The sequence below is a fragment of the Colossoma macropomum genome, unplaced genomic scaffold, assembly GCF_904425465.1.
Source record: "Colossoma macropomum unplaced genomic scaffold, Colossoma_macropomum, whole genome shotgun sequence".
NCBI lineage: Eukaryota > Metazoa > Chordata > Actinopteri > Characiformes > Serrasalmidae > Colossoma > Colossoma macropomum.
Genome location: NW_023494784.1, coordinates 13,179,252 through 13,205,865, shown reverse-complemented (window position 1 = coordinate 13,205,865; position 26,614 = coordinate 13,179,252). Strand labels below are relative to the sequence as shown.

Genomic DNA, 26,614 nt, shown 5'->3' with positions numbered 1-26,614 from the left:
GGACCAGGGATGAGAGACACTGGGCTTGAGGGGTATAAAGCCCCAAAGCATTGTGCTGTGGAGCAGTGGAACTGCATTCTCTGGAGTGATGGAGCTCAACACCTTTGGGATGAGTTAGAGTGATCCAGATCTGATCAGCCAACAACAATACCTGGCCTCACTAATGCTCTTGTGGATGAATGCAAGTGAACTTAGTGTAAAGTGAACTTTCCAGTGTCTTCCCAGAAGAGTTGAGGCTTTTACTGCTGCAAAGGAGGGACTAACTGCCTATCAATACTCCTGATTTCAGTAGAAACATTTTGTAAGCCAGTGTCTACAAACTTTTGGATATGTAGTATATTTTATAATCCAATTAAAATTAACTGATTTTTATCCCTTGTGTGGTGTTGACGTGTTTGTTACTCAGTGGTCTGGTGGACCCACCGCATTATTGTTTTTTAAACCAATACAGCCACAACAATTTAGGTGAAAATACCAGATGTTTACAATATCATGAGTGGCCAGCGTAGGGTTCTCCTTTAGCAGCTATAGCCAGTCAGCAGCCTGTCCATGTTGTCTACCCTCTCTCACACACACACACCCACACACACACATTAACAGCAGGCCATGTAGGAGGAGAACAGAGTGAAGGACGCAGCACCTCCACACTTTTATTCCCTGCAGGTTTACCTAAACACCACATGTGTAATATAAATGTGTAGGGTGTAACAGAGTGAAGGCACTGAAAATGGGTTATTTTATATGTTCTTCACAGAAAATGAGCAAAGACCAAGAAATCTGAGGTTGAAATAATAATAAATCACATTATTTTTTATTTTGGTAAGGGAGGGAATATCGGTTGTGAATGGGGACTGTTTAGAGTCAAACCTAGTGCTTAAGCCATGAGCTAGAAATCTACACTTAGTACATTATACAGACTCATATCATGGGTGTGATCAGTATTCTACCATACATCAAACCTCCAAACAAAAGTGCATGGCAGACAACCGAGTACACCTTACAAACTGGGCGTTCCTAATATAGTGTCTGCTAAGTGTGTGCAGCTGAAGAAAAAGACATGTCCAAGTGGACAAAGTGTAATGAAGCACAATATTCAGATGTCATTTTCTCAGAAAGTAATAATAGGCTATTCTTACCCTCTGAGATGCGACTATCTAGCTACCTGTCTGGGGTGTGCAGTGCATAATTACATATAATCCTGTATGCATTTCATGGCTTAATTACGAATGTCAGTAAGGGGCTTTATGATGACGTTTCCATGCTGTCTAAAATAAGCCTAATTAGTTATTTGAAGAAAACACAGCACTGTGCAAGAGTTTTAGGCAGCCAAGAAAATAGTTTAAAGCTATATATAAACAGTAATTTTGTTTTTGCCTGTGAAAGTACTCTATATTATACTTAATTATACATTATATGTTATACATTATGTACTGTATACTATACTAAAATACAAAAAACATAAATACAGTAAAAAGCACCAAGAAGTCTTGTTTTAAAAAGTTAGAGGAACATTAAGGAACAGTTGAAAGAACACAGGTTTGGTTCCTGACTTCTCACTGCACTCCAGTTATCGCAATTGCATCAGCAGCACAACTGGTCTAATTTAATGATTCATTAGATAAACTAGGTGTTGGATGGCAACTGTAAATACTTGGCAACTCTAAATACTACGATTGCACATTGACACACATCAAATCACAATGAATTGTGCATGTGTTGGTTTGTATTTATTCTAATGGTAATGTTTTTTTTTTTTGGATCAATAAACACTTCCTGCCCAGATTAATAGCTTTACATATCATTTCCTCAGATGCCTGAGACTTTTCTACAATACTGTAGCTGGATCATTCTACTGTGGTTCACAGTCAGAGTTTGAAACACATTTCAGATTTTTAACTGAATTGGACTTTAGACTAAAACCTATTTGCTTCGAGTGACCCTTTACCTTAATTATGTTTATTTTTTTTCAAATAGATGATTGATCATTCCATTTTGTCTCTACCAAAACAATCATAACTCTACCAAAACATTACCACGTTTCAGTAGTGACTGTTTCAGTAGTGACAATTTTAGCTCACTAAAAAAAACGCTAGGCAGTACATGACTAACAAACACAGCTTTGAAAAAAGTCCTAATTATAATTAATTTTTATTTAAACACAAAAAAGTACTTAATTGCAGAAAAAGATATGTTTCGGCAGTGACAATTCTTAATGTTACATACTGATTTTCAGACTTTGGGACTCATTTACTTCAAACTAATGGGATCTAACTGCTCACCATGTGGAACATTTTCATGTTTTTCAATTTAAAAATTAAACTCTTGATAAATCTAAATCTTTCAACTTCACTTTAAAGAAATAAAAAAAAATCTTTAAAAGCAAAAAAAATTAAAAAAGAATAAATAAAAATACAAAAAACTTTAAAGTATTATTTTCACAAGTGTAAAGTTAAGGGTCAGGGTTTGGGACTGACACTGTCCAATAGAAAGTGCCTTATAAATACAGACATATGCACGCATACATATAAATATGTACGTATACACATTAAATACATATACACACATACAAACACACACTTCTGTACACAGTTCTATGCATCAGTACGCTTCTGTGTGCCTAGTTTATTCTGTATTTATTGTTTACTGTCTATTTATTTTTTTGTAAACATACTGTCATCCTACTAGTACATGTGCATTCAAGTGTATTAGGACAATAAAGTTGAATGGTATTGAATTAAATGTATGATGATTCTGTGTATATTTAACTTATTATTATCTCAATTCATGAAGTGGGTTTAGACATATCATCACATGATCCTTGTAAACATATTCAAACATTTTAATTGTCTGTGGATATGGCCATATGTACAAAAATAAATGTGCAAAAATAAACAAAATGTTTAGTAGAAATTCTGAGAATCTTTTATTCTCCCTTTGTTTTGTAACGTTTCATTCGGATGATCCACTGTAGATGCTTATCTTGCATTTAACTTACCTTCAGTTAAATATCTATTAATGTCTGTATAAACTAACTTAAACTCTAACCCTCAACTTAACCTAACCTTAAACTCCACCCTGGTCCTAAACTTAACTTTGGTCCAAATCCTAAGCCTAACTGTACTGCTGCTGAACATCATCTGATGGAGTTCATCACCAGTTAGTTATCTGATAGAGTTCTCTGTAATGTCACAGAACAAGGCCATGTTTCTGTGTGCAGGTCAGCAATAGCTGCAGAGAAAGGTAGCAAAGTGGATGAGGGTCTGGTAACATACTGAGCTAAAAAAGGTCGTGAACTGCTGCTCTTGACATCTACTATTGAGCGGGTGTTGCAATGCAGGGTAAAACCACTAGAGCCCTGTTTCAAAATGATTACATACTCATGCGGACAGAAAAGATGAACTCTCCAGCAAACCCTACCCAAAGGTCTCAAAAACATATTTCGCTGTTTTCCGAACAAAAACTTGTATCTCCAAAATGAGAACTTTCCAGGAAAAAGAACAAATCTACTTTACTTTTAATGTAAGTCAGTGGAACCAGACTTTTTTCAAAGTCATTTTGGGTCGTTTCTTTTGGTCCATTTAGCATTAAATGTACACACAATGTAAACAGTAACAGGTATTTTTTAACAGGCATCAAATTATGTCAAAAACTGAAAAACAACAAAAATGTGGAGACAAGGTTTTCTTCCAACAGCAGCAATTTGGAAGTTTACCAGCCCCAGTGGTGACATCCATATAAATAAAAATAATGCATGGCCACACCGCATTAACGCATGGAAACGAGATCCTAATGTGTGGCCACAACTTAGGAAGGCGTGAGAACGAGAGAGTGAAGTCATGCCCACGACTTAGTAAAGCGTGGTAATGAGAATCTTTTTTAAAGCTGTGGTCAAGGCTTAATTATCTCGTTCCCACACCTTACTAAGTACTTACTAAATATGGCATGGCCACGCTTTATTTTTATTAACACAGGATGTCACTAGGTGGCACGGTGGTGCAGTGGGTAGTGCTGTCGCCCCACAGCTGGGCAACCAGGGTCCTCTCTGTGTGGAGTTTGCATGTTCTCCGCATGTCTGCATCAGTTTTCTCCCCCAGTCCAAAGTCATGCTGTGAGGACAACTGGAGATGCACACTTACACTTACCAATGAGCACTGTAAGCTTATTGACATAAATCCTGGACAAATTTACAGAGCCCTGCTGGTGACGCCCCGTTTAAATAAAAATAATGAGAGATCCTAATGCGCAACTTAGTAAGCCACACATGATTTTTATTTATACAGGATGTCAGAATATTCCATATTCACTACATACATTATATCTTCAAAAGTTTGTAGACACCAGTACGTCCAGTGTTTCCTCTGATATCAAGGGGATTAATAGGGAGTTTGTCCCCCTTTGCTGCAGTAACAGCCTTTACTCATACAAGGATTACAGACTAATGATGAAAACCGACTCATCAGTGCCATCTACAGGCGAAAAACATCTCTGCAGCAGCGTTTTAAGGTGGACCGGAACATTAGAACGAGAAGCCAATTTCAGGCTTGACTTTTTGCTGGGAACTCTGAGTAGGTGGACATGGTGACCTTAGGCTCCAGAGCGGTCCACTCTATCGGTCAATGCTTTTCAGTGGAGATTATACAAGCTGTGAGCAAATGAACACCTGTGTCAGCAATAGGTGACCTTAAAGCACCTGGAGGGCCGGTGTCCAACTCAGTTGTTGCCCTACTCATTTAAAAAGTATGGTTCTTCAGGGGTTCTTTAGTAAAGAAAATGGTTCTATAAAGAACCACGAAAAACCCTTTGCCTGATTAAAGGGTTCTTTGCATTGTGAAAGGGTTCTTCAGATCGATGGAGAATGTGCTGTCGATGGTTCTATATGGAATCTTTTTGAAAAATGTTCCATATGGCACCAAAAAGGGTTCTTCTATTGTCACAATGTAAAGCTTGTAACAAAAGCAGAACCCTTTTTGGTGCCATATGGAACATTTTTCAAAAAGATTTCATATAGAACCAGCAGCAAATGCAAATTCTCCATCAGTCTGAAGAAACTCATGGTTCTAAATAGAACCATTGCTTTACCAAAGAGAACCCTCTTTTTTAAGTGTGTGCGACTAAAACTATTAGTCAAACCTCCTGGATGTTTGAGACAGCAGTACTCGGTCGCGGTCGGCAGATGGCGCTATTCTCTCTTTTATCATTGAAAAACGCAACCAAATAGGAAACAAAGACCTCCAAAAAGCAGCTCGGCTCTCGATGCACAGTTCCTTTCCGGCCGCACCCTCTTATCACGCTTTAAATCGAGAAATTCACCAGCGGGCTTTCAGTTTATCAGCTATTACAGCTTGTAATTTTAATATTTTCAGTTACGAAGTCATTTATAAATATATTTAATGAATAATTATATAAATGCGCCAAGTAAGTATAGCATCTCATTCATTCATTCATTTACTTAAAGAAAGAAAACTCTCTCCCGAAAACAGATCTGCACATTACGACCAGATTATCTGCACCTATTTTAAAATAATCAGTTAAAATCAAATGTGACAAATAGAAATGATGACAAATATACATGCGCAAAACTCCAGCCTCGTGTTCAGCATTACTCATTTGTTTTTAGTGTTTTCTGAGCGCCCTGTTGCTCCCATCAGTCTCTGTGCATTATGTTTTTTTTTCATACCCGTATTGCGACAGGCTCCGCCCACCCAGCGCTCTGATTGGCCAGAATTTTTTTCACTGAACAATGTAATATAGAATTACAACTCATGAACTTTACAATTAAAATAGATACGTAAATAATGTAAAAAAGTAAATATTCTTACTTTTTTACATTATTTACGTATCTATTTTAATATATACCTATATATATATATATATATATATATATATATATATATATATACATATATATATATATATATATATATATATATATATATATATATATATATGTTTGTGTGTGTGTGTATGTATATATATATATATATATATATATATATATATATATATATATATATATATATATTTGCTTTTAACCAAAACACACACAAAACTGTGTTTTTTTGCGTACTTTAGTTAAAGGTAACAAAAAGATTTTCTGTAATTTTATACACTTTTTACTTTTAAAAAGTAATTTAACAAAGTAAAATAAATCTTCTTAAATACAAAAATGTATGTTTATATATGTAATATTTAGCCAATATAATAAGCGATAATGCAGCGCTCACATCCTTCTTCTCAGTTATATCCCAAAATTAATGTTGACATAATTCAAACTCATTAATTACTGAACTATTGGAAATGAGCCAGTGGTGCTACGGCTACAGTCTGCTTCTGTACCAAAAACCATACATCAAAAATCTATATGAAAAGGTCTGCGGGGTAAACATCACTGACAGTTTTGAAAAAGGTGGTGGCCACAAATGTCCCGGCCTCTAAACGGTCTGTTCCGGGAGTTTGAGCCACTAGCCAATCCTAGATCAGAAATGGAAACAATAGTAGCCATTCACACCGCTGGAGGGGCGGGACCTGCCTCAGTACTGGTGGGTAAAGAAATAAAGCAGGTGAGTGATCGACGTGACGTCACGTCGGGCCAGCCGGGTGGTGGTGAGCTGCTCTGTCAGCTGTGAGGGCGAAGCAGCTCCATTTCGCTCTGTTCCTTTAGCTAAGGACTTCAGGCTGTCGGTCCGCGGTGGTGAACCGACCCTAATGACTTACTGCAGGCGGGCTGTGAATGAACCTGCTGCTGGATAATGGGTGGAGGAGGAGGAGGAGAAGTGTGCTGCTGCTGCCTGGAGTGATCTGAAGAGGTCGTTTTCGTCTCAGGCGAGACGGTGAGGCAGCAAAGTTTGATAAAAATAATATCTGGGTAAGTTTGAGAGATGCTTGTGTCTTTGTTGGTGTTGTGAGGTTCCAGTGATCAGGTGTAGGGCTCCCAGTGGTCATCATCCACTCTTAGTTAGAGGCTAGGTGGTGTTTTTGGGCTTTATCCTGTCCTGATGGCATTTTGGGCTCAAAAGATGGTACTTCAGTTGGAGAATGAGTGTGACCTTGGAGGATTCACTGTGTTACACTGGTGACCACCTGTCTCTGAGAACCAAAGATAGGATAAAGAATCAGTCGCAATCAAGAACATCAAGAACATACCACAGTGTGAGTGGACTTTTTGCACATATGTTAATGTGGTTTACATTAACTACAACACCTCGTAACTCACAGAGCACTGTATATGCTGTATACGAGTAATTGAGTTGATGTTGTCTTCTGCACTGTCTTGTTTACACTGTGTGTTTGTGTAAATCAGTGTGTATAATGTATGGTGTTCCTCGTGTTCTACGGCCACAGTTGCACCCAGATCCCCATATTTTGATCTTGGGGATCAAAAAAGTACATCTGTATGTTTGTTTGTCGTTCTGTATGTGGCTCTTCTCCAGTCCAGCAAAGCCAGTGTCAGGTTGTAGCTGATGCTTCATGATGGTGTTGGGTGTCAGTCTCCTCTGTTCCTCATCATTTCCAGGAATGCACAATCATAGTGGAATCGTATTGACATCAGTGGATAATTGCTTTAAAAAATGCATTTACTGTAACCCTGGAAGGGCAGAACATTTTGTGCTACTGGGCTAAAACGTTTTTCATTTTGTTCATTTTACTGCATTTGTGACCCCACAGAAATTCAGTCGTATACAAAATGCACTCGTGGTTAATTTATATGTTTTGTTGATTTTGTTGACATCCTCTAGCTGTGCATTTTAATGCTGTTTATTTGCTGAATTAACATGTTGGGGGAAAAACAAAACATAAAACACGGCCTGTGCGAACATTATAGCACATTTTAGATTTTATTTTATTTTTTCAGTATGTTAAACTCAGTAAAGAAATAGAAATTGTGCAATATAACTTGCAGAAAAATGCTACATTTAAGTTTGCTCCATGCAGAGGATGTGTTAATTTATTTTCACTAGGAAATTCAACCAAACATATAATTTGACTTTTGCACCATCTGTGAATGTTATATATCTCTGTTATGTTAATCCAGGTAGGTTTTCTACACTATATAAATGTTTATGCAGCAGCATCCAAAATGCTGGTGCTGATACATAAACAGTGACAAGTTTCATGATACAAACTCCTAAATATCAGACATCGGCCCACAATTGCTGTATCAGTGTGTTCCTAATTATTTGCTTAAATTACAGGTTTTTAAACACAGTAAAACCATAAAACATTCAGATTTATAGAATTATGTTAAATTGCTGTTGTTGTTATTATTATTAACTAGAATGTAATTCTGCATGCAGTTGAGCTGAAGGGTAAAGATGTTATTAGAAGCATAGTTATTAGGAAACACCCTAGGATTGTAAGTAATGCTCAGTAATGCTTGTTTTAACCGTGATTAATTACACTTAAAACTGTAATAACTTGCAGGTGATTTTCTCTGTTCTCCTCAGAGATGGCGAGTGACCGTGTGGCCATCCTGACAGACGATGAGGAGGAACAGAAGAGGAGGTATGTCCTGGCTGAGCCATTTAATACCCTGTCTCTAGGGCAAGAAGCAAACAGTACTCCACCTAGTCAAACATCGCCGCCCGCCTCATCTGAGTCACCGCCCGAGCCGCCCGCTCAGCAATCAGACTGCCTGGAGCGGACCTGCATGAGAATAGACAGCCGCCTCTTAATCTCCAAGGTGTTTTACTTCTTCTTCTATGCTGCCTACGGCTCCTTGCATCCCCTTCTGGCTGTATACTATAAGCAGCTGGGCATGACCCCCAGCCAGAGCGGCCTGCTGGTTGGGATCCGCTACTTCATAGAGTTCTGTAGCGCCCCCTTCTGGGGAGTGGTAGCCGACCGCTTCAACAAGGGCAAGGCCGTGCTGCTCTTCTCCGTGTTCTGCTGGGTGGTGTTCAACTGTGGCATTGGCTTCGTTAAGCCGGCAGCTATGACTTGTGTAGAAAAGGGACCAGATGCTGCTACGCCGGCAAACGTGTCACAGTCCGGTTCCCCTGGAAACCACACCAGACACCGTAGACACTTGAATGGGGAATTATTCCACCTGCCACTACTTCATGACTTGTCCGAGGCTTATAGTCCTCAAAATAGGTACAGAAGAAGTGATAACGTGAGCGTCTTGGATGTAAATACTGCACAGAACTTTACCAAAACGCTGTCCACTGACCTGATGACAACAGTGTCCACCACGTCCACCACAACCACAACAAAAACTACTTCCACCAAGTCAACCTCCTCTACTGCCAAGTCCAAAGACTACATCATCATTTACAGTAAAGACCAGGTGGAGACCATCTTCCTCGTAATCCTGCTGGTCATCATCATTGGAGAATTCTTCAGTGCTCCAGCTGTGACCATCGTAGACACGGTGACCCTGCAGTACTTGGGAAAGCACCGCGATCGCTACGGCCTGCAGAGAATGTGGGGCTCTCTGGGTTGGGGAATAGCCATGCTGTCGGTGGGCATCTGGATAGACCACACGCACATCACCCTCATCATCCAGGGCGCCGGCTGTATTTTGCCGGACTACAAGAACTACCAGATCGCCTTTATCGTCTTTGGGGTGCTGATGACAATAGCCCTCATCGTTTCCACGCAGTTCCGCTTCGACGGCAGGGAATACCAGCCAGATGGTGAGGAGACGGTGGAGCAGGAGAAGACGGAGGAGGTGGAGATCCCACAGGTGATCCAGAATGTGTCGGAGTCCGGCTCAGACGAGGTTCCGGTGTGCCCTGAGTCCAGCAGCCGGCCTCCATTCCCCTATAAGGTATTGTGTTATTTAAGGGTGTGACTGCATTGATTTTGCACTAAATGTGCACTAAATATGCACTTATTTTGTAGCCTAGCCAAAAATCTTCATGTATTGCTTTTATTGTCCATATTCTATTATTGTGTAAATAGTTCTTCCAGTCATGTATGACTGTTATATATATATTTTTAAGTTCAGTCGTAACAAAATAATCAAACTGAATCAAATTGTGGTGAAATTTGAGGTTTCATGATGCATTAAATTGTTTCCTGAAGAATCGTAATCAAATCGAATCATGAAGTCAGAAATGTATCAACTTGTGTTATTCCATCTTTATTATAGTGGTTTGAGTTTAGTTTTGCACTGTTATGTATTGTATTGTAATATAGAGTATTTTACCGCATTTTCCTGTTCAGTTGTACTATATCTGTCTTATGCATTGGTCATGTGTACTATTTAGAAACTCAGGCCCTGTCTGTTGATGAGATGACGCTGAAGTCTTTCTTTACTCTTGGTTAGGACCTGATCCGGCTGCTGTGCGGCGTCCGTTATGGCTCCGTGCTCTTCGTGGCCTGGTTCATGGGCTTCGGCTATGGCTTTGTCTTCACATTTCTCTACTGGCACCTGGAGGACCTGAAGGGGACCACCACACTGTTCGGGGTCTGTGCTGTGCTCAGCCACATCTCTGAGCTCACCGCCTACTTCATCAGTCACAAACTCATCGAGCTGGTCGGCCACATCAGGTATGAGCTTCCTGAGGAGCAGAAAAACAAGATGCACATATAAACACACTGTGTTATAAAGCAAATGTACACAGTTGTAATTGATCAGCCAAGACATGTCAAACCTTGGTTTGCTTGGTTAGTTTTGCGCTGAAGCTACAAGGCTAATGTTGCTAACAGTTAGCACTGTGCAAACTGCATGGCTAAATCAAACAATAGACTTGAACCAAGTTAAAAGGAAACAGTAACTTGAAAATTTTAACTATCGCTACATCTGTTTAAACATGCTTCCCTGCCTCGGTGCAGCAGCAGACATCAGAGTGGGCTTTTCCCGTTTAAAGACTAGGAAAACTTCCTTCTTTTAGAAGGTGAGAGGAGATTATACCAGATTGTCCATCATAGAGAAGAATATTTACTCGTGCATAGAACCATTTATACATTCATATGGTTCTTTTGAGTTTTTATGGTTCTATATATAACCATTACCTTTACTAAAGAACCCATGAAAAACCCCCTTCTTTAAGGATGTAGCTCTGGTGTCTGTTTTGTGCTGAATACAGGTACACTCTTAAAAAGATGGTTCTTCAAGGGTTCTTTAGTAAACACAATGGTTCTACATAGAACCATTGAGAACCACTGAGAACCATTTGACTAATGGAGAATGTGCTGTATATGGTTCTATATAGAACCTTTTTGAAAGGGTTCTATATAACACCAAAAAGGGTTTCCTCTATTGTTACGATATCAAGCCTGTAACAATCGAAGAAACCTTTTCAAAAAGGTTCTATATAGAACCATATTTAACACATTCTCCATCAATCTGAAGAACGCTTTCATGACGCAAAGGGCCCTTAATCATGCAAAGCGTTCTTTGAGTGTTCATAGTTCTACATAGAACCATTTTCTGTACTAAAGGACCCTTGAAGAACCATCTTTTTTATGTGTGTAGAATCTCTGTTGTGTTAATGATTTTGTTCGACAGCCAAAGTAAGAGTTACACTGATTCTTGCTTGGTTGTATATATTAGCCTATAGTCAAGATTGAGTGACACCACAGGGATTCCCGCTGGTTATTTGTGCAATGCATGCTGGGTATTGTAGTGAGAAAACATTACTGAATGAAAACATGAAAAGAACTTAAAATCAAGAATTCTGTCAAACCGACGAGGCTAAGGGACAAAATGCTGCGCATAATGCAACAAAACACATTAAACTCTAGTTTGAACTGGCTGGAATGCCAGTTTAAGTGCTCTCAAATAGACTTGCTGTTCATGTGGTTTCTGACACTGTGTGACATACTTTTATCTATTCATAGCTAAAAACAGTAGCAGCAGCCAGCTTGCCCCTTTTTCTAGAGAACTGTGTGTTATACAGTTTCAGAAACCACATACACAAGCAGGATTTCTTAACAACTTGATGCAGTTTGAAGGAAGGGCATGTTGATAAAAGCATGCAGCTTGCACAATCCTAATTGGTGAGCTCCCATTACTTGTTCACGACGTTAGCTTCTGCAGTGCAAAGCTAAAAAGTCTTCAGACACCACACTTTTTTTGTTAAACTATTCCTTTAAGGCTTCATTTAGTCAGGCACTCAAATCAGATTCTATTGTCTGATGTATATCTTATCCTTTCTTTTAAGACCAGTAAAAAATAAATGCAAATAAAAACAGATTATTCCATTTTGACTAGGACTACATTAAGACTGTACTGCATATAGTGTGGCAAGTGGGCACGTTCCAACAGTGGGTCTTAATTTGGTTTAATCAGTACATTCTGAGGGAACAGAGTGTGGTATTAGATTTATAATCACCTCTTCCTCTGTGAAGTGTAGCTCAAATGCAAAGTACGTCTATAGCTTCCTGTTTCATTGACTTGCGTGTGTATGTGCGCCTACACGTTTGCATTAGCCAGTGCAAGGAAGCTGCTTGAGTTGTGAGCAGTGGCATTTTTTCCGTTGCTCCTTTACACAACATGAGAACAAAGAGCTGATAGGCAGATAACATTTTCAAAGTCATCTTCAGTTCACTGAGACTGTGCCAGTCCATCCTTCCTCTCACGAACCACGTCTGCAGTTCAGAATGCATAAAAATCTATGAGCCCTGTGTGATGTGTCCAAGTCCAAGAATCCTCACTTGCATGTTAAGTCCTCAGTGTGCACTTGTTTTTGAACGATTTCAGCCTTTGAGCTCAAAGGGCTTCATATCAGGGAGAACTGAATTTTCCCCACTTTTAGAAATTACAAAAGTTTGATAAAGTATTTTGAAAGTTTGATGCAGTAGTTAAAGTTATGCCCATAAGTATTTGGACAGTGGCACAATTTTTGTCATTGTATCTCTGTACACCACCACCAAAGATTTGAAATGAAGCAATCAACATCTGATTGAAGTGAAGACTTTCAGCTTTAATTCAAGGGGTTTAACAGAAATATTCCATTAACTGTTTAGTAGTTACAGCCATTTTTTACACAGTCCACCTGTTTTTACAGGCTCAAAATTAATTAGATATTTGGCTGATAAGCAGTTTCATGGCCAGGTGTGGCCTGTTACCTCGTTATTTCATGACAGATTAAGGAGATAAAAGGTCTAGAGTTGATTTCCACTGTTGAATATGCATTTAGTAGCTGTTCCTGGGAACTCTCAATATGTGGTCCAAAGAGGTGTCGATGCAAGTGAAGGAGGCCTTCATTAGGATGAAAAAACAGAACAAACCTATCAGAGAGACAGCAGAAACTTTAGTAGTGGACAAATCTAGTTTGGTGCATTCTTTAAAAAGAAATAATGCACTTGCAGCTGATTAGCAACATTAAAAGGCTAGAAGATCACAGAAGACAACTAAAGTAGGTATCGCAGAATTCAGTCTGTGGTGAATAAGAACCCCTTCACAACGTCTAGTCAAGACAAGGACATTCTAGAGGAGGTTGGTGTATCAGTGCATCAAGGCTACAATCCAAAGGCGCCTTTATGAATGTAAATACAGGGGGTTTCCCTCAAGATGCAAACCACTGATAACACTCAAGAACAGAAAGGCCACATTAGACTTTGCTAGAAAACATTAAAAAAAAAAGACTGTTTTGATAAAAGATTCTTTGGAGAGATGAAACCAAGATTACCTTGTACCAGAATGATGGAAGGGGAATGTGGAGAAGGAAAGGAAGGGCTCATGATCTGAAACACCACATCATATGTCAAACATGGTGGAGGTAGTGTTATGGCTGGGCACGCATGGCTGCCAGTGGAACTGGGTCACTGGTGTTTACTGATGATATGACTGCTGATAGGAGTAGCAGAATGAATTCTGTAGTGTATAGAGCTACACGTCCTGCTCGGATTCAGTCAAGTGCTGCAAAGCCGATAGGACAACACTTCACAGTACATGGATAATAGCCCAAAACACACAGCGAAAGTAGCCCAAGAGCTTCTTCAGGCAAAGAAATGGGATGTTCTTAAAAGGCTGTGTCAGTCACCTGACCTCAACCCAACTGAGCATGTTTCTCACTTACTGAAGGCAAAACTGAAGGCAGAAAGACTCGCAAACAAGGAGTAACTGAAGGCAAACTCAGCATTTGGTGATGTCCATGGGTTCCAGACTTCAGGCAGTCATTGAATTCATGACTTAATGCAACATTTTGTTAGAGCCCTTGAATTAAAGCTCAAAGTCTTCACTTCAATAACATCTTGACTGCTTCATTTCAAATCCACTGTGGTAGTGTACAGAAGCAAAACTATACAAATTGTGTCACTGTCCAAATACTTATGGACTTGACTGAAAACATTGTTAAACTTTCAAAAACGTCTGTTCTTGATGCTCTGGGCAGTGTACTGCTGGGAGACTCTGGGTCCAGGCATCCATGTGGACCAGTCAAACACCTTCATGGCTGTGGTATTCCTCACAGGGTGGATACATGTAAATGAGTTGGTTCTTGTGACATCACAGAAACAATGAATTCAAAACAGGCTGTTTTCAGCTTAGTTTTATGTGTGGTCTGTATGGACTCGGTATTGAATGGTACGGTTTGAAACTTTATTAATGTTTATACGTTACTTCAAACGCCTTTTATTTAAAAAAAAATTGAGGGACCTTCGGTTTTCCATGATAAGGGTTCTTTAACTTATTTCTACTTTTCACTTAGAGAATCAACAAAGTCTGTAATTCGACCAGGGGTGTTAAACTTTTTTCATATATAGGTGTATGTGTGATATATATGTCACCAGCTCACTCCATCAAGGTACTCTAGGTGATCTTTTCTGTCTGTCCATCTTAAATAAGGTTTAATGTTCAGCTGCGTTTCTGTCTGCAAAACCACAAGTGTTAGTATTGCGGTTTTATATGTTAAGGCAGAGCGTAAAGGGTTGTTTTATTCTACCTGCTGTACCTGCCAGCTTGTTGACTTTAGCCCTAAATCAGCACCACTGGCAGTCTTTCCATGGATGTTTACCAGCTGTTAAAAAAGGGCACAGGCAAACAACGCCATGACCAAACAGAGAGCGGACAGGGAGCTCAGGGCACACTCTGAAACACGCTTATCCTCCATCTGCTGCGTGCTGTTTCTCCAGTGAGTGTGTTTGCTAAAGCTCCCTGCCCTTCAGACAAAGTGGCAAATCACTGTGAGCCGGAAAGTTTCTTCTTTTGGATTCTGTGAATTTTATTGATGAATCATTTGATGGCAGGTTTTAGAATTCATTTATTGTTGTGTTAAAGTAAAGCTGGACAGGTTGATTCGATTGGTCTGCCTGCTGTTCAGCTGGCGGAGCAGAAACCACCAGCTCCCATAAATTCAGTAATGAATATCTCTGGAATAATTTATGTCTCATTCAATTGGACTGATTCGTGTAAAGAGGCCATAGTATTACCAGTAATAGGCCTTTGGATAACGGTTATTCTTCATTTCGTGTCTTCTCTTCAGCAGAGTTGTTCTGGTGATGATTATTAGGGTTATTTTTAGACTTAAATTGCATTATGCATCATCTGGGTGATACTGTGTGGCAGTTGCTGTATATTCTGCTCTATAAACTGCACTGTAATATGACACTGGCTGTTATTTTAATTTAAATGTTGTAATATTGCCCTGTCGGTTTCTATATCCTATCAGTTTAGCATTTCTAAGCTGGCCTTGAGCGCTGTTGTTCTGCTGTGAAGGTAAAGGCTGATTTTAGCTTGGCTGCAGACACTTTCTTTGAAGTACTTTCTCTCTTTAGTGGCCTAATTTCAGCGCTGTGTACTAAGGGAGCCCATGGGCCTGTGTAACTCTATCCTCCCATTAGCACGCCATGCTTTATCCGTGCATTTAGTCATTGATCCAGTGGGCTTCCTGCTCTTGTGGATCAATTCAAAAGCAAACCAGCTGTGCTAAAAACCTGGTGACAGAGCCAAGGCCATGTGGAGTAGAAAGCCTACATGCCCAATTTGCATGGATATCTCAGGCGCTTGTCACATCAGCGCTGTGTTTGCATGGTATAGCATTTGCAAAGTCACGTGACCTTGTCGGCAAGAAGTGGGGACTTAGCTTTGTAATGATCCGTTTGAAGCGCTACAGATCGCTGTGGTACTGCTGATAACTCCATTACAGTCGTCATCAGCCTCAGATGCTCCGCCCACAGAGTTAAACGGACTGTCTAATGTATGTTGTATTGGAATTTTGTCAGTTGCTTGCTGCTTGGCTGTCCTCACTTCTGTGTGTGTAACTTCAGTTTTATCAGTTCACACACTGTTTTATATGTGCTATATCTGTACTAGTGAATCTACTGCTAATGGTAGTGTATTGTTTTTACATACCGTTTAGTATGGAAGTTTTAGATGCAGCCAGTCTTTTGCAGGTTCACTGTGACAACAATAAACCTTTCAGACTAAGATATAGTCACTAGATTGGAAAAGGTTTGTAAAAGTTACTCAACGGTTTCCTTTAAAGCACTTAATAGGTAGTGAGATCCTCATGTTTTTGCAAAGGCTTACTATTTTGTTGCACATGTGCCTGTTTTTGTTTCAGAGCCATCACAATCACAGAGTGCAAGAATTTAGTATCTAGTACTCTCTCTAGTATCTTTTACTCTCTAGTAAAAAGGTACTAGACTGTCACTGGGGCAGTACCCCTCTTGTCACTGGGGTGGTACCCTCAAGGGTACCTCTCAGTACCTTTAGTCAGGGAACATAACTGTACCATAATCCATTGAAATTATATTTTCTAAGTTGTACTGACTCCACACACCCCGTCTCATCTCCAGGCTTTTATTTTATTGATCTGTTTTAATACATTTGGTTATGAAAAGGTACAAATATGTAATTTTTACCTGGGAAAACTTAAATAAGGTGCACAATTAGACCTTAAAACCACTGTTGAACCTTTGATGGTGCATGTACACTGTTTGTACCTCGATGAACGAAATATATACCTTTATTTCCAACAGTGTAAATGAGATTCTCACGCGTGTGCAAAGATGTAGAATTATTTCACATGGATCTGTTTTTTTGCAGGGCCGTTTTGATAGTTGACACAGCATATAGTAGAGCCCAAAGGATGCCCAGTTTTGATCTTGGGTGGTGGTTTCCGTGAACGATGGCAAATGAGAGATGCTCAAAAGAGACTAAGGTGTTATTTTGGAGATAGTTTTAAATTGTGATGCATTATTTGGATTGTTCATATGTTTAATACTATATTGAAATCGTTACTCCTGTAGGAGTCACTAGTGCTAGCAAGTTCTGTTCTTTGTCAGCTCACTAGAATGGACAGCTTAATGGATAACACAACCGCCACACATACAGGAGATTGAAGGTTTAATTTTCTGCTTAACAATGTTAAATATTTACATGAAATAATATAAATGTGTATAATAACTGTCATTTCTGAATTAGTCATATCATGGCTGTGTAAAATGAATCAATGTATGAATCTTAAAGAGTTTTAACCTGTTTTATTCTAAGTATAATAGAGTAATATATTTGAGAAATCTTCAAACAGAAATGTACAGAAACTGTAAAATAGGGGTGAAATCAGCTGCAGTGGTGATGGACCTCATGGAGCTAAAAGATGATATTATAACTCAAAAAAGGTCAAATCTGCACTGCAAAGCAAGTTTAGATGGAACATAAAGAGATGTGTTATAGATTCAGTGGATGCACTGGAGCTGTTAGCTCAGTCCTTTACTGTCCGTCTCTCGGCCCCTCCCTAGGAGAGCGTGACTCATTCTCTTACAGTGACAGAATGGAGCCTAATGTCATGATTGCCAAACGGCACTGTGTCTAAACATGACAACATCTCTGTTAAAAGAAACGGGCTTGGCTTTCATTAGCTGCGCCCTGCGAAACATTATGTCCATTTTGTGTATTCTAGCATTGTTTCTTTTCATTGAGCTACAAAGAGACGGGAGGTGTTTTTGTGTTGTTCTAAGCAGCTTTTCATGTCTTTTGTCGCTCATTATTTTCTCTCCCGCCCTGCAGAGTGCTGTATATCGGCCTGGCCTGCAACACCGCACGCTACCTGTACATTTCCTACCTGCAGAATGCTTGGATAGTTCTGCCCATGGAGGTCCTTCAAGGTGAGAGAAATGAGGCGTGTCTATGTTGACTTGTTAGCCAGGCAGTGTTTGAACTGGAGGCTTGACTAGAGCTCCAGCCTCAGCTAAATGCATGAATCAGCTTTTTGACTTAAGCTCCTCTTCTTTAATACCTAACGCCCTTTTGTCTGTTGCAATAGCAGTTCAGAATTGCATCTGAGTGTGGATGTGGAACATACTGCTACATTCTTAGTTAATGCTGAGACATTAATTAAGAAAAGACTCCTTTTCTTGTATTAATGTGATTTCTCAATGCTGTGATTTATTCCTTTTGGTATGTAAATAACAAAATCTAACAAACTTAAAAAGTGTATCCTTTTACTTTGTGTCAAACCATCGCATTATTAAGCGAACATTTTTAATGAGTGTGTTTACATGCGCTTAATAATCTGATAACTGCAGAAAATCAGATTTTGTCAGTAATTCGATCAACATGTTTACATGCCCTTATGTAATCAGATAATGGGGAAACTCTGGGTCCACATGAGTCAAACGTGATGTAAAACTCAAACTTCACACCGTGGCTTTTTTATTAAACACATCACACCACTTTACCTGAAAATATGAGCATACATCATCTAGAAGATGAAGATATTTAAATGCTTCATTTCGTCAAGCATTTAGTCTCGTGGCAATGCTGCTTGCTTATTTCCAGTCCCTCCATCTGTTTTCGCACATGAGCAGACTGAGAAATCCCAAAGAAATCAGAGTAAGGGTGCCTACAAACTAGACAACGCAAGGACGGAGCAGTAGACGCATACGCATGAAGATCTTGTCCGTCTAGAAGGCGAGTACACGGCTGGAGCGAGGCAGAGTTCGTACAGTTCCAGTGGGAAACAAAACGTTTAGGCTAGACATAAAGAAATATGGGCCATTAAAAGAAAATTTTGGCAATGGACACATTCAGAGCCAAGCAGACAACAGCCACGAAGGCAAAGAAGCCATATAGAACAGGGAATGAATACACAGCATCGCTACTGTCCTCCATCTCAGATTTTCATCCGTCTTCTGCCTCCACGTTTTTATTGGTTGACATGCCTCCATGTCAGAATCCGTTGCAGCAAAAGTTGAAATGGTTTGAACATGTTTGACGCTCGATGAAGCGTCTTTTCACTGCGTACAGTCCATTTCTAGTCCGACAGAGCTGAAATACGTTGGAGGACTGCGTTTCTGACGCTGCGTCAGCTTCTAGTGTGTGGGCACCCTAAGAGTTTACACGCACTGAGAAATCTGATTACTGAGCTAAAATCCAGCTCTCTGCATCAGATTTCTTAATCAGATTTCTAGACCTTACCCCATCTAGGAAATCGGAGTATGCTGTTTACATGACCATTTGAATAATCAGATAAATGCAGAAATCAGATCATGATCGGATTATTGAGTGCATGTAAACACACTCATTGTTGCAAACAAATCAATAAGACACCTTTTCCTAGTGTTGTGAATGTGTGCACACTCACAGTGCATCCAGCAATAAAGGCAGCATGAAGCTTCTTTTATACAGTGATATGAAACATGGTCCTGCATGCAACCCCTTAAAATCCCAGGCTTATTACACACAAAGGCTTATTATGCAGTAATTACATGGAAAAGAATGCAGACAGACTGAGTTATTCCTATGTTATAGGTGTGAGGAATGGAAGTTCAGTTAGAGGACACACAGTTAAAGTCACTGAATGTACGTTAGGGTAAGATAGGGTTGATTTTTATTTACTGAATAGAAGGATAATGTTAGGACAATTAATCTTGCTGTCAACCTGCATTAACATTCCACCACAGTAGCCTTTCCAGTCCAGCAGGTCTATACAGTATTAACCAAACCCTGACGAGCTTCATTTAGCCATAGACGGTAGAAGCCAGTTTGGCTGCTTTTGCCTTTGTTGTTTTCTAAATATGTTGACTGTAAACTACCAGGTTTTTCTGGTTCTCTCATCACCAGCCTGAAGGGCAGGCTGGGCTTGCTGGCCTTTTTAGTATCTGTTGGTTGACCCAGATGAGATGGTGACCTTAAAAACCTTTCAGTAGTAATTTCTGCCTCCACGCAAACCAAATTATGTCATTTAAAACGTTTTTAACTATTTTTTGCTGTCATATCAAAACCTGGCTCTTTTTTCAGTTTTTAGTTCTTGAAACTGTCTTGAAAATCACTTGAGAACACCAGCTGCCTTTTACATAGAGTATTTAATGATGAATGGGCCAGAGTTTCTTGGAATAAAATCTTATAACACTGACATATGTTAGAATTTAATTTTTTTTTGTGACAGTAACAAATTATTTTAATCTGAAAACTTAAATGAGCTCATACATTTTTTTTTATTTTGCTTGGCAGTTTATTGGTGCCTTTTGAGATGTTAGTTCTTTAATCAACATTTAATTCTTCCAAACAAAACTTTCCACATAAATTACCAACATTTCAAATATCAGGCTTGATGTTAACACACAGCACCGTAGTGTTAGCAACACTGCTGACAGTAATACGTCACAGTTAGCTTTGAAATGTTTGTTCTGGAGATGCAGCTCGCAGTGATTATCAGTGATTACTAATTATATTGAGATTAGCCCCAGAGATTTTAACTCTTCAGTATGCAGTGTTGCCAGGTATAGCAAAATCTCCAGCCCAAAGTTTACGTAAAAGCTGCCCACCAGAAGCTGCGGCCTAATTTGGCAGGAACACTGTGAACCTGGCAGGGCCAGGCAAGGCAAGTTTATTTATATATATTTCCTACACTGCTGTCATTCAAAGTGCTTTACAAATGAGAAAATACAGAGTCAGGAAACACAGAGTAGTTTAAAAAAAGTGAAGTAAACGAGAATAGAAATTAAAAACATGATTAAAACAATAGATTTAAAAATCATTAAATTAAAAATCTAATTAGAAATTAAATTAGGATAGTTAAAAAAATCGAAATAAAAATTAAAAGTTGGATTAGGATATAGAAAGCGTGTGATTCAACATAACCACATGCGTCCACTCTGCTATGATCACATGCAACTTAGCAGGAAGCACTACCATGGTAAATTTCACAAATGGAGGAAATGAAAATGTTAATAATAAATATATTAAGTGATGTCACATTAATCCAAAGGAGATGGAAAAGTGTGCTGGTCATTTTACAAGGGGGATGTTTTTTTTTTTTGGCTGGGCGGTTGCCATCCCCTCTCATTCGCCTTCAAGTTGAGCCCTGCTTACACAGGTGCACAGTAACAGACTGCAGTCCCCTACCTCATTTACCATTGGTCAGTTTCTGACCACAACCCAACTGTTGACCAGATATTGTTTATGGTAGACTGTGCCCGGCACCGCAGTGATAGTAGTTTGTGGTGCTGTTACAAGTGTAGCACGACACAAAAATAAGAAATTATTTATTTGTTCTCTAAACCAGTTAAAGCACCAGCTGCCCTTTACATTGTGTGAACTTGATAATGAAAGGACCAACATGTTTCAGACATAGTTTTCTCACGACAGAGATGTTATGTAACCCGGCGTCGAGGGCAGTACTGTATCTTTTCTGACGTTATTCTGTCCTGCAGGTCTGACGCACGCGTCGGTTTGGGCAGCGTGTATTTCATACCTGAGTGCAGCAGTTCCTCCAGCTCTGCGCACCTCAGCGCAGGGCATCCTGCAGGGCCTGCATCTCGGCCTGGGGCGCGGCTGTGGCGCCATGGTGGGAGGAGTCTTCGTCAACTACTTTGGTATGGCCTTGACAAAGGCAAAAAAATGCAAATCTGAACCACACCTGTGTCTGTCACAGTCTGTATGAATGACAAAGGTCACATGCCTTACGTCACTGTGAGATCATTCAGACCCTGTTAACAGATATTCGACTCTACTGAAACCTTTATGTTTATGTAGAAGTACTGAAGATGACGTTCAGAGAACATTTACAACACGTAATAATTAAAAATAAAGTACATAAAAATGTATGGATGAATACATTGACACAAAGTGAACTATAGACTATAGACAAATGGATAGATGGTCTTATGGACTTAGACACTGTTTCTTTTGTTCCTGTGTTTCCTTTTGTTCGTGTGTAGGAGCGGCTGAAACCTTCAGGGGTTTAGGAATGGCCTCTCTTATCATCCTGCTCATCTTCGCCCTCATTCAGAGTCTTATTGGGGAGAATGAGGATAAACGTAAGTTTTCAGTGAATATTATTCTAAAACAGGAGGAGGTAACACTTTATTTGGAGTGATCCTTTGTAGATGATTAATAAACTCTTAACAGATTATCAGTAACACATCAACAACATATCAGTGAAGTAGCAGTAGTGAAGCGTCTGAATACACTGAAGTAAATATCTTGTAGATGTTCTGTTGATACATTACTTACATTAAGAAGATGTTTTGTTAATATGTTACTTCCATTACGCAAAACCTAACCTTACCAACCTTACCAAAACCTAACCCTCACCCTGGCCCTAATCCTAACCCTAACCCTAACCTCAACCCAAAACCTAACCCTCACCCTGGCCCTAATCCTAACCCTAACCCTAACCTTACCAACCTTACCAAAACCTAACCCTCACCCTGGCCCTAATCCTAATCCTAACCCTAACCTCAACCCAAAACCTAACCCTCACCCTGGCCCTAATCCTAACCCTAACCCTAACCTCAACCCAAAACCTAACCCTCACCCTGGCCCTAATCCTAACCCTAACCCTAACCTCAACCCAAAACCTAACCCTCACCCTGGCCCTAATCCTAACCCTAACCCTAACCTCAACCCAAAACCTAACCCTCACCCTGGCCCTAATCCTAACCCTAACCCTAACCTCAACCCAAAACCTAACCCTCACCCTGGCCCTAATCCTAATCCTAACCCTTTGTCCATACCATTTTTGTGTTTATATGTAGATGAAGAAATATTTTATTATGATTTCAACTTGATGAAAAGTTAATGTTGTTTTGCAGAAAGAAAAACATATTTACATCCCTTTTTTCATTTTTTAGTTAATTAACATTAAAACAGATGGAATAACATCAGAAGGTCCCGTCGATACAGAACCATGTTGATACAGAATGTAATTGACTATTATTATTATTATGCAATAATTAATTATGCGATTTTATATGAAAGATATGGAGCCCTGCTGGTGGCCGTATAAATAAAAATAACATGTGGCCACGCCATATTAACACATGGGAACAAGATCCTAATGCACGGCCACTACTTAGTGAAGCATGGGAACAAGAAAATTAAGTTGCGGCCACAACTTGGTAAGGCGTGGGAACGAGATCATGGCTTATTAAGCTGTCGTCAAGGCTTAATTATCTCATTCCCATGCCTTACTGTTGTGGCCACTAATTAGGATCTTGTTCCCACACCTTACTAAGTTGTGGCCACAACTTAATTATCTTGTTCCCACACGTTACTACGTTGTGGCTATGACTTAATTATCTTGTTCCCACACGTTACTACGTTGTGGCTATGACTTAATTATCTTGTTCCCACATCTTACTAAGCATTATTTTTATATGTTATTTATACGGGACGCCACCTGCAGGGCTCCATAGTATTACAAAATGACTCTAATGATTCTTCTAAGGGTTAAAGATTCTCTTGGATGAACTGAGACGACCGCACAGTAAAGGTATCGTGACACATGGACTCGGAGAATGCACACTGATCTACATGACGGGTTTGTCCACACAGGGGACTCGATGTTGGCCGAGAACATTCCAGTGCCTTCCAGTCCGGTGCCTATCGCCACCATAGACTTAGTGCAGAACCCCACGGAGTCGGCACCAAGGCTGGAGAGCAAAGCCCCTGCCAAGAAGAGCAAGGCTCAGGAAGAGCAGGAGGATGTGAATAAGCCGGCATGGGTGGTGTCCACTTCCCCTTGGGTCACCGTTGCCTTCGCCCTCTATCAGATCAGAGATATGGTTGCCAAGGCGAAGAGCAACAACCCGACCCAAGAGACCCCACAGGTAGGCTGGTACCCACTGTAACGAGCAGCGCATCTGAGGCCATCCATCACCACATATCAGACGTTTCTCTTAAAAAAGCTCCTAAAAACACTGATGTTTAATTTTTTTCTTTCTCTTTTTTGCTTATTCTTTACTTCAACTTATTAACTGTTCTTTAACCTATTAAGTGGCTGTCTCTTAACGTTTTTGTGTTTGTTAACCAGTTTCAAGAAATGCGGGACTGACTTTTCAACCCTTTCTTTTCACATTCATGCTTTCTCTGTGCTCAGACGAAAGGTGAGAAAACCTTCTTTTATGTTCTTTGGCTGTGTGTTCACTAACAGTCTGTAACAGTGGTGCTACCTTTACTGTGTTGAGTAGCGCTGCATTGCTCTGTCTACACATTTCCTGTTCTGATTTATCATCGTACCACAAGTGAATGTAACTGCTTATTGGAACATTTCATTAACACCGTGTCTGTCTTACTAGCGAAAATAAACCGCAGATGCTATATTTGTCCTCTGATGTCTTATCATGGAAACTCTTTGATAAAGTGTCTTGAAGTCTGGCCTCCTTCCACTCACGAGTTCTGTTTGTTCTGTGCTTCATTTTCCTGCTCAAGCTTTTTTTGTTTCGAACTCCAACCTTTTCTTGTAATTTTGGGATGAAGGAGAGCCGAGGGGTGACCAGCGTTCACCTCATTCCTTCAGCTCAATAAGCAACAAGCCAAGTTTTTAGTAGAAGTGATCCTCATTTTAAACAGTAACATGCACTGTATTGTTGCTGCATTACTTAGTCCACTAATGTTGTAAATACAGTCGCGTAGAAATCATTCTTTTCCTGTGGAAGAGTGTCTGCTCCAGAGCAGTGAGACAGCCGTATCACTAAATGTAGGTTACAATATCGGATCCATTAGTCAGTCACTCTACAGAGTCAGAAGTGCATAATAATTATCTGCAGTTTATCAGAAGCCAAAAGCACAGACACACAAATAATTCACAGCTTCTGCTCGCAGCAATGCGTCCAGTTGGGATATTTCATAGAGAACTTAAAGCTTAAAGCTAAAAGTCATCTAATAGAATAGGGGATATTTCTACTGAACAATCCTCATTTAAAGAAGATTCTACTGATTTTCTGCCTAATTCATTCGGTAAGATGTAAATAAAGTCACTCAGTGGTTTGGTGTGAAATGCTCTGTTCTAGAGAAATTTAACAAGTCAAAATAGTTCACAGTGGTGGTGATAGGAACCGAACGCTTCTCTGGAGTTTAATGCCTTTCAAGCTTCCTCACTGAAAGTTATTACAGTAAATAGTTACTGAAACACTGCCTGATGCCTGAGACATTGTTTTGTGATAGTTTTGAGAGATTTTGGCCTGTATTTTACTCATTCATTTATGATTGGAGTGGTGCACACTGGGAGTTGTACAGCAAACTAATACCTTAAGAAAACGATTGTCCAACATTATACCATTATCAACATTGAAAACTCACAAGACGTGTAGGCTCACTGGTTTTGGATAGTAAATAAAATATTCATGTCATAAAGTGATTTCTGGTTCCTATCAGTGCCATTATAAAGAATCTGAGGCAGCAAGTTGCTGTAGAACGGTGTAGTAGTCATTCTTTGTTTTTAAATTGGTGTAATTCCCCTTTAAGTAGTTAAAGCCTGACTTTCTGATGTGTCCTTTGCTTGTAGGAGAGCAGTGAACAGGAGTCCACAGCGCCATCTGCTGGAGAGGCTCCAAACCAATCCAGCGAGCCTCCCACTGCACCAGAGCAAGCCTCGGCAAACGAGGATCCCGATCAGCCAGTTTCTGATCAGAGCGATCAGAGTGCTTCACATCAGACAGATGCTGGCGAATCAACAGAAGACCCACAAGCTGTCACTAATAATGAGGAGGCTGTAGAGACCCCCAGTACTGAACCAGAACAGCCTCCCCAACAGCTACCCCAAACAAATGAAGAGTGAACTCTCAAATTGAGGGTCAAATCTGTCCACAATGGAAATGGATTTAAAATATAAAGACATGAACTTTGGACCAAAGAACAGATGTCAGGTGTATTTATCTGTTGTAAGGGCTGCTTTGTCCATTTAGTCTGCCCTTTAAATATGCTTTGCACTGCCGCCTGTGGGTGTTTGTAGCATTGGTCCCCACTTTGTAGCCCTGTACTGACTGTCTAAGTATCAAACCTTGTGGCAAAGCTAGGAATGTTTTTAAAGATGAATGAAGTGATTAAGCTCAAAGCACACTGACCAAACGGACGCAAAGAATGGAAAGTTATCAGTTGCCCTTCAGGATGATTAGAAGAACCGGCAAGCCAAATTAATCAGCTTGAGTATGGGAGCTTCTGTGTATGTACTGTGATCCCATTTGTGCAGTCAAACTGTCCACATGCAGCTAGAATGTATCCCAGAAACACTTAAGTAGAATAAGCACCAAATTCTGGCAGTGACAGTGCATAGCTTTTCATTGTAAGCGTAATTCAGATATGTAAAAGACTGACTGATGAGCTCACAGTCCGTCCTTATAAGCCCATCTGGGTTTTCTTAAAACTTCATGTGTGTTATATACAAATACAGCACCTTAATTTATCTCCCAGTACAAGAACAAGATGTTTACATGTAATGCAACGGTAATAATACACTTTGACATCTGAAATTACAATGTCATTTGTATTTATTAA

At 39.8% G+C, this 26,614-nt stretch overlaps 1 protein-coding gene across 3 annotated transcripts; it reads left to right on the top strand.

The window, feature by feature from the left end:
- Window positions 1–6,597: 6,597 nt before the first annotated feature.
- On the top strand, window positions 6,598–26,577 carry mfsd6b (major facilitator superfamily domain containing 6b). 3 transcript variants are annotated; one of them, XM_036556060.1, is made up of 9 exons: window positions 6,598–6,865; window positions 8,445–9,769; window positions 10,271–10,494; window positions 17,903–18,000; window positions 21,550–21,711; window positions 22,057–22,155; window positions 23,675–23,949; window positions 24,219–24,225; window positions 25,626–25,738. In XM_036556060.1, exons 2-9 carry the CDS (start codon window positions 8,447–8,449, stop codon window positions 25,634–25,636), a joined length of 2,199 nt encoding a protein of 732 aa, XP_036411953.1. In that variant the 5' UTR covers window positions 6,598–6,865; window positions 8,445–8,446; the 3' UTR covers window positions 25,637–25,738. The 3 variants fall into 3 exon arrangements, with proteins under 3 accessions (XP_036411953.1, XP_036454784.1, XP_036454023.1); XM_036598891.1 differs by lacking the exon at window positions 24,219–24,225 and having other exon boundaries at window positions 6,598–6,830; window positions 25,626–26,577; XM_036598130.1 differs by lacking the exon at window positions 24,219–24,225 and having other exon boundaries at window positions 25,626–26,572.
- The last annotated feature ends 37 nt before the right edge of the window (window positions 26,578–26,614 follow it).

Excerpts from the sequence above, each read along its gene's own strand:
- mfsd6b (XM_036598891.1), top strand. The coding sequence starts at position 8,447 with ATGGCGAGTGACCGTGTGGCCATCCTGACAGACGATGAGGAGGAACAG. Across the intron at positions 10,495-17,902 it reads GAGCTGGTCGGCCACATCAG|AGTGCTGTATATCGGCCTGG; the intron begins GTATGAGCTTCC and ends CCCGCCCTGCAG. Across the intron at positions 23,950-25,625 it reads CGACCCAAGAGACCCCACAG|GAGAGCAGTGAACAGGAGTC; the intron begins GTAGGCTGGTAC and ends CTTTGCTTGTAG.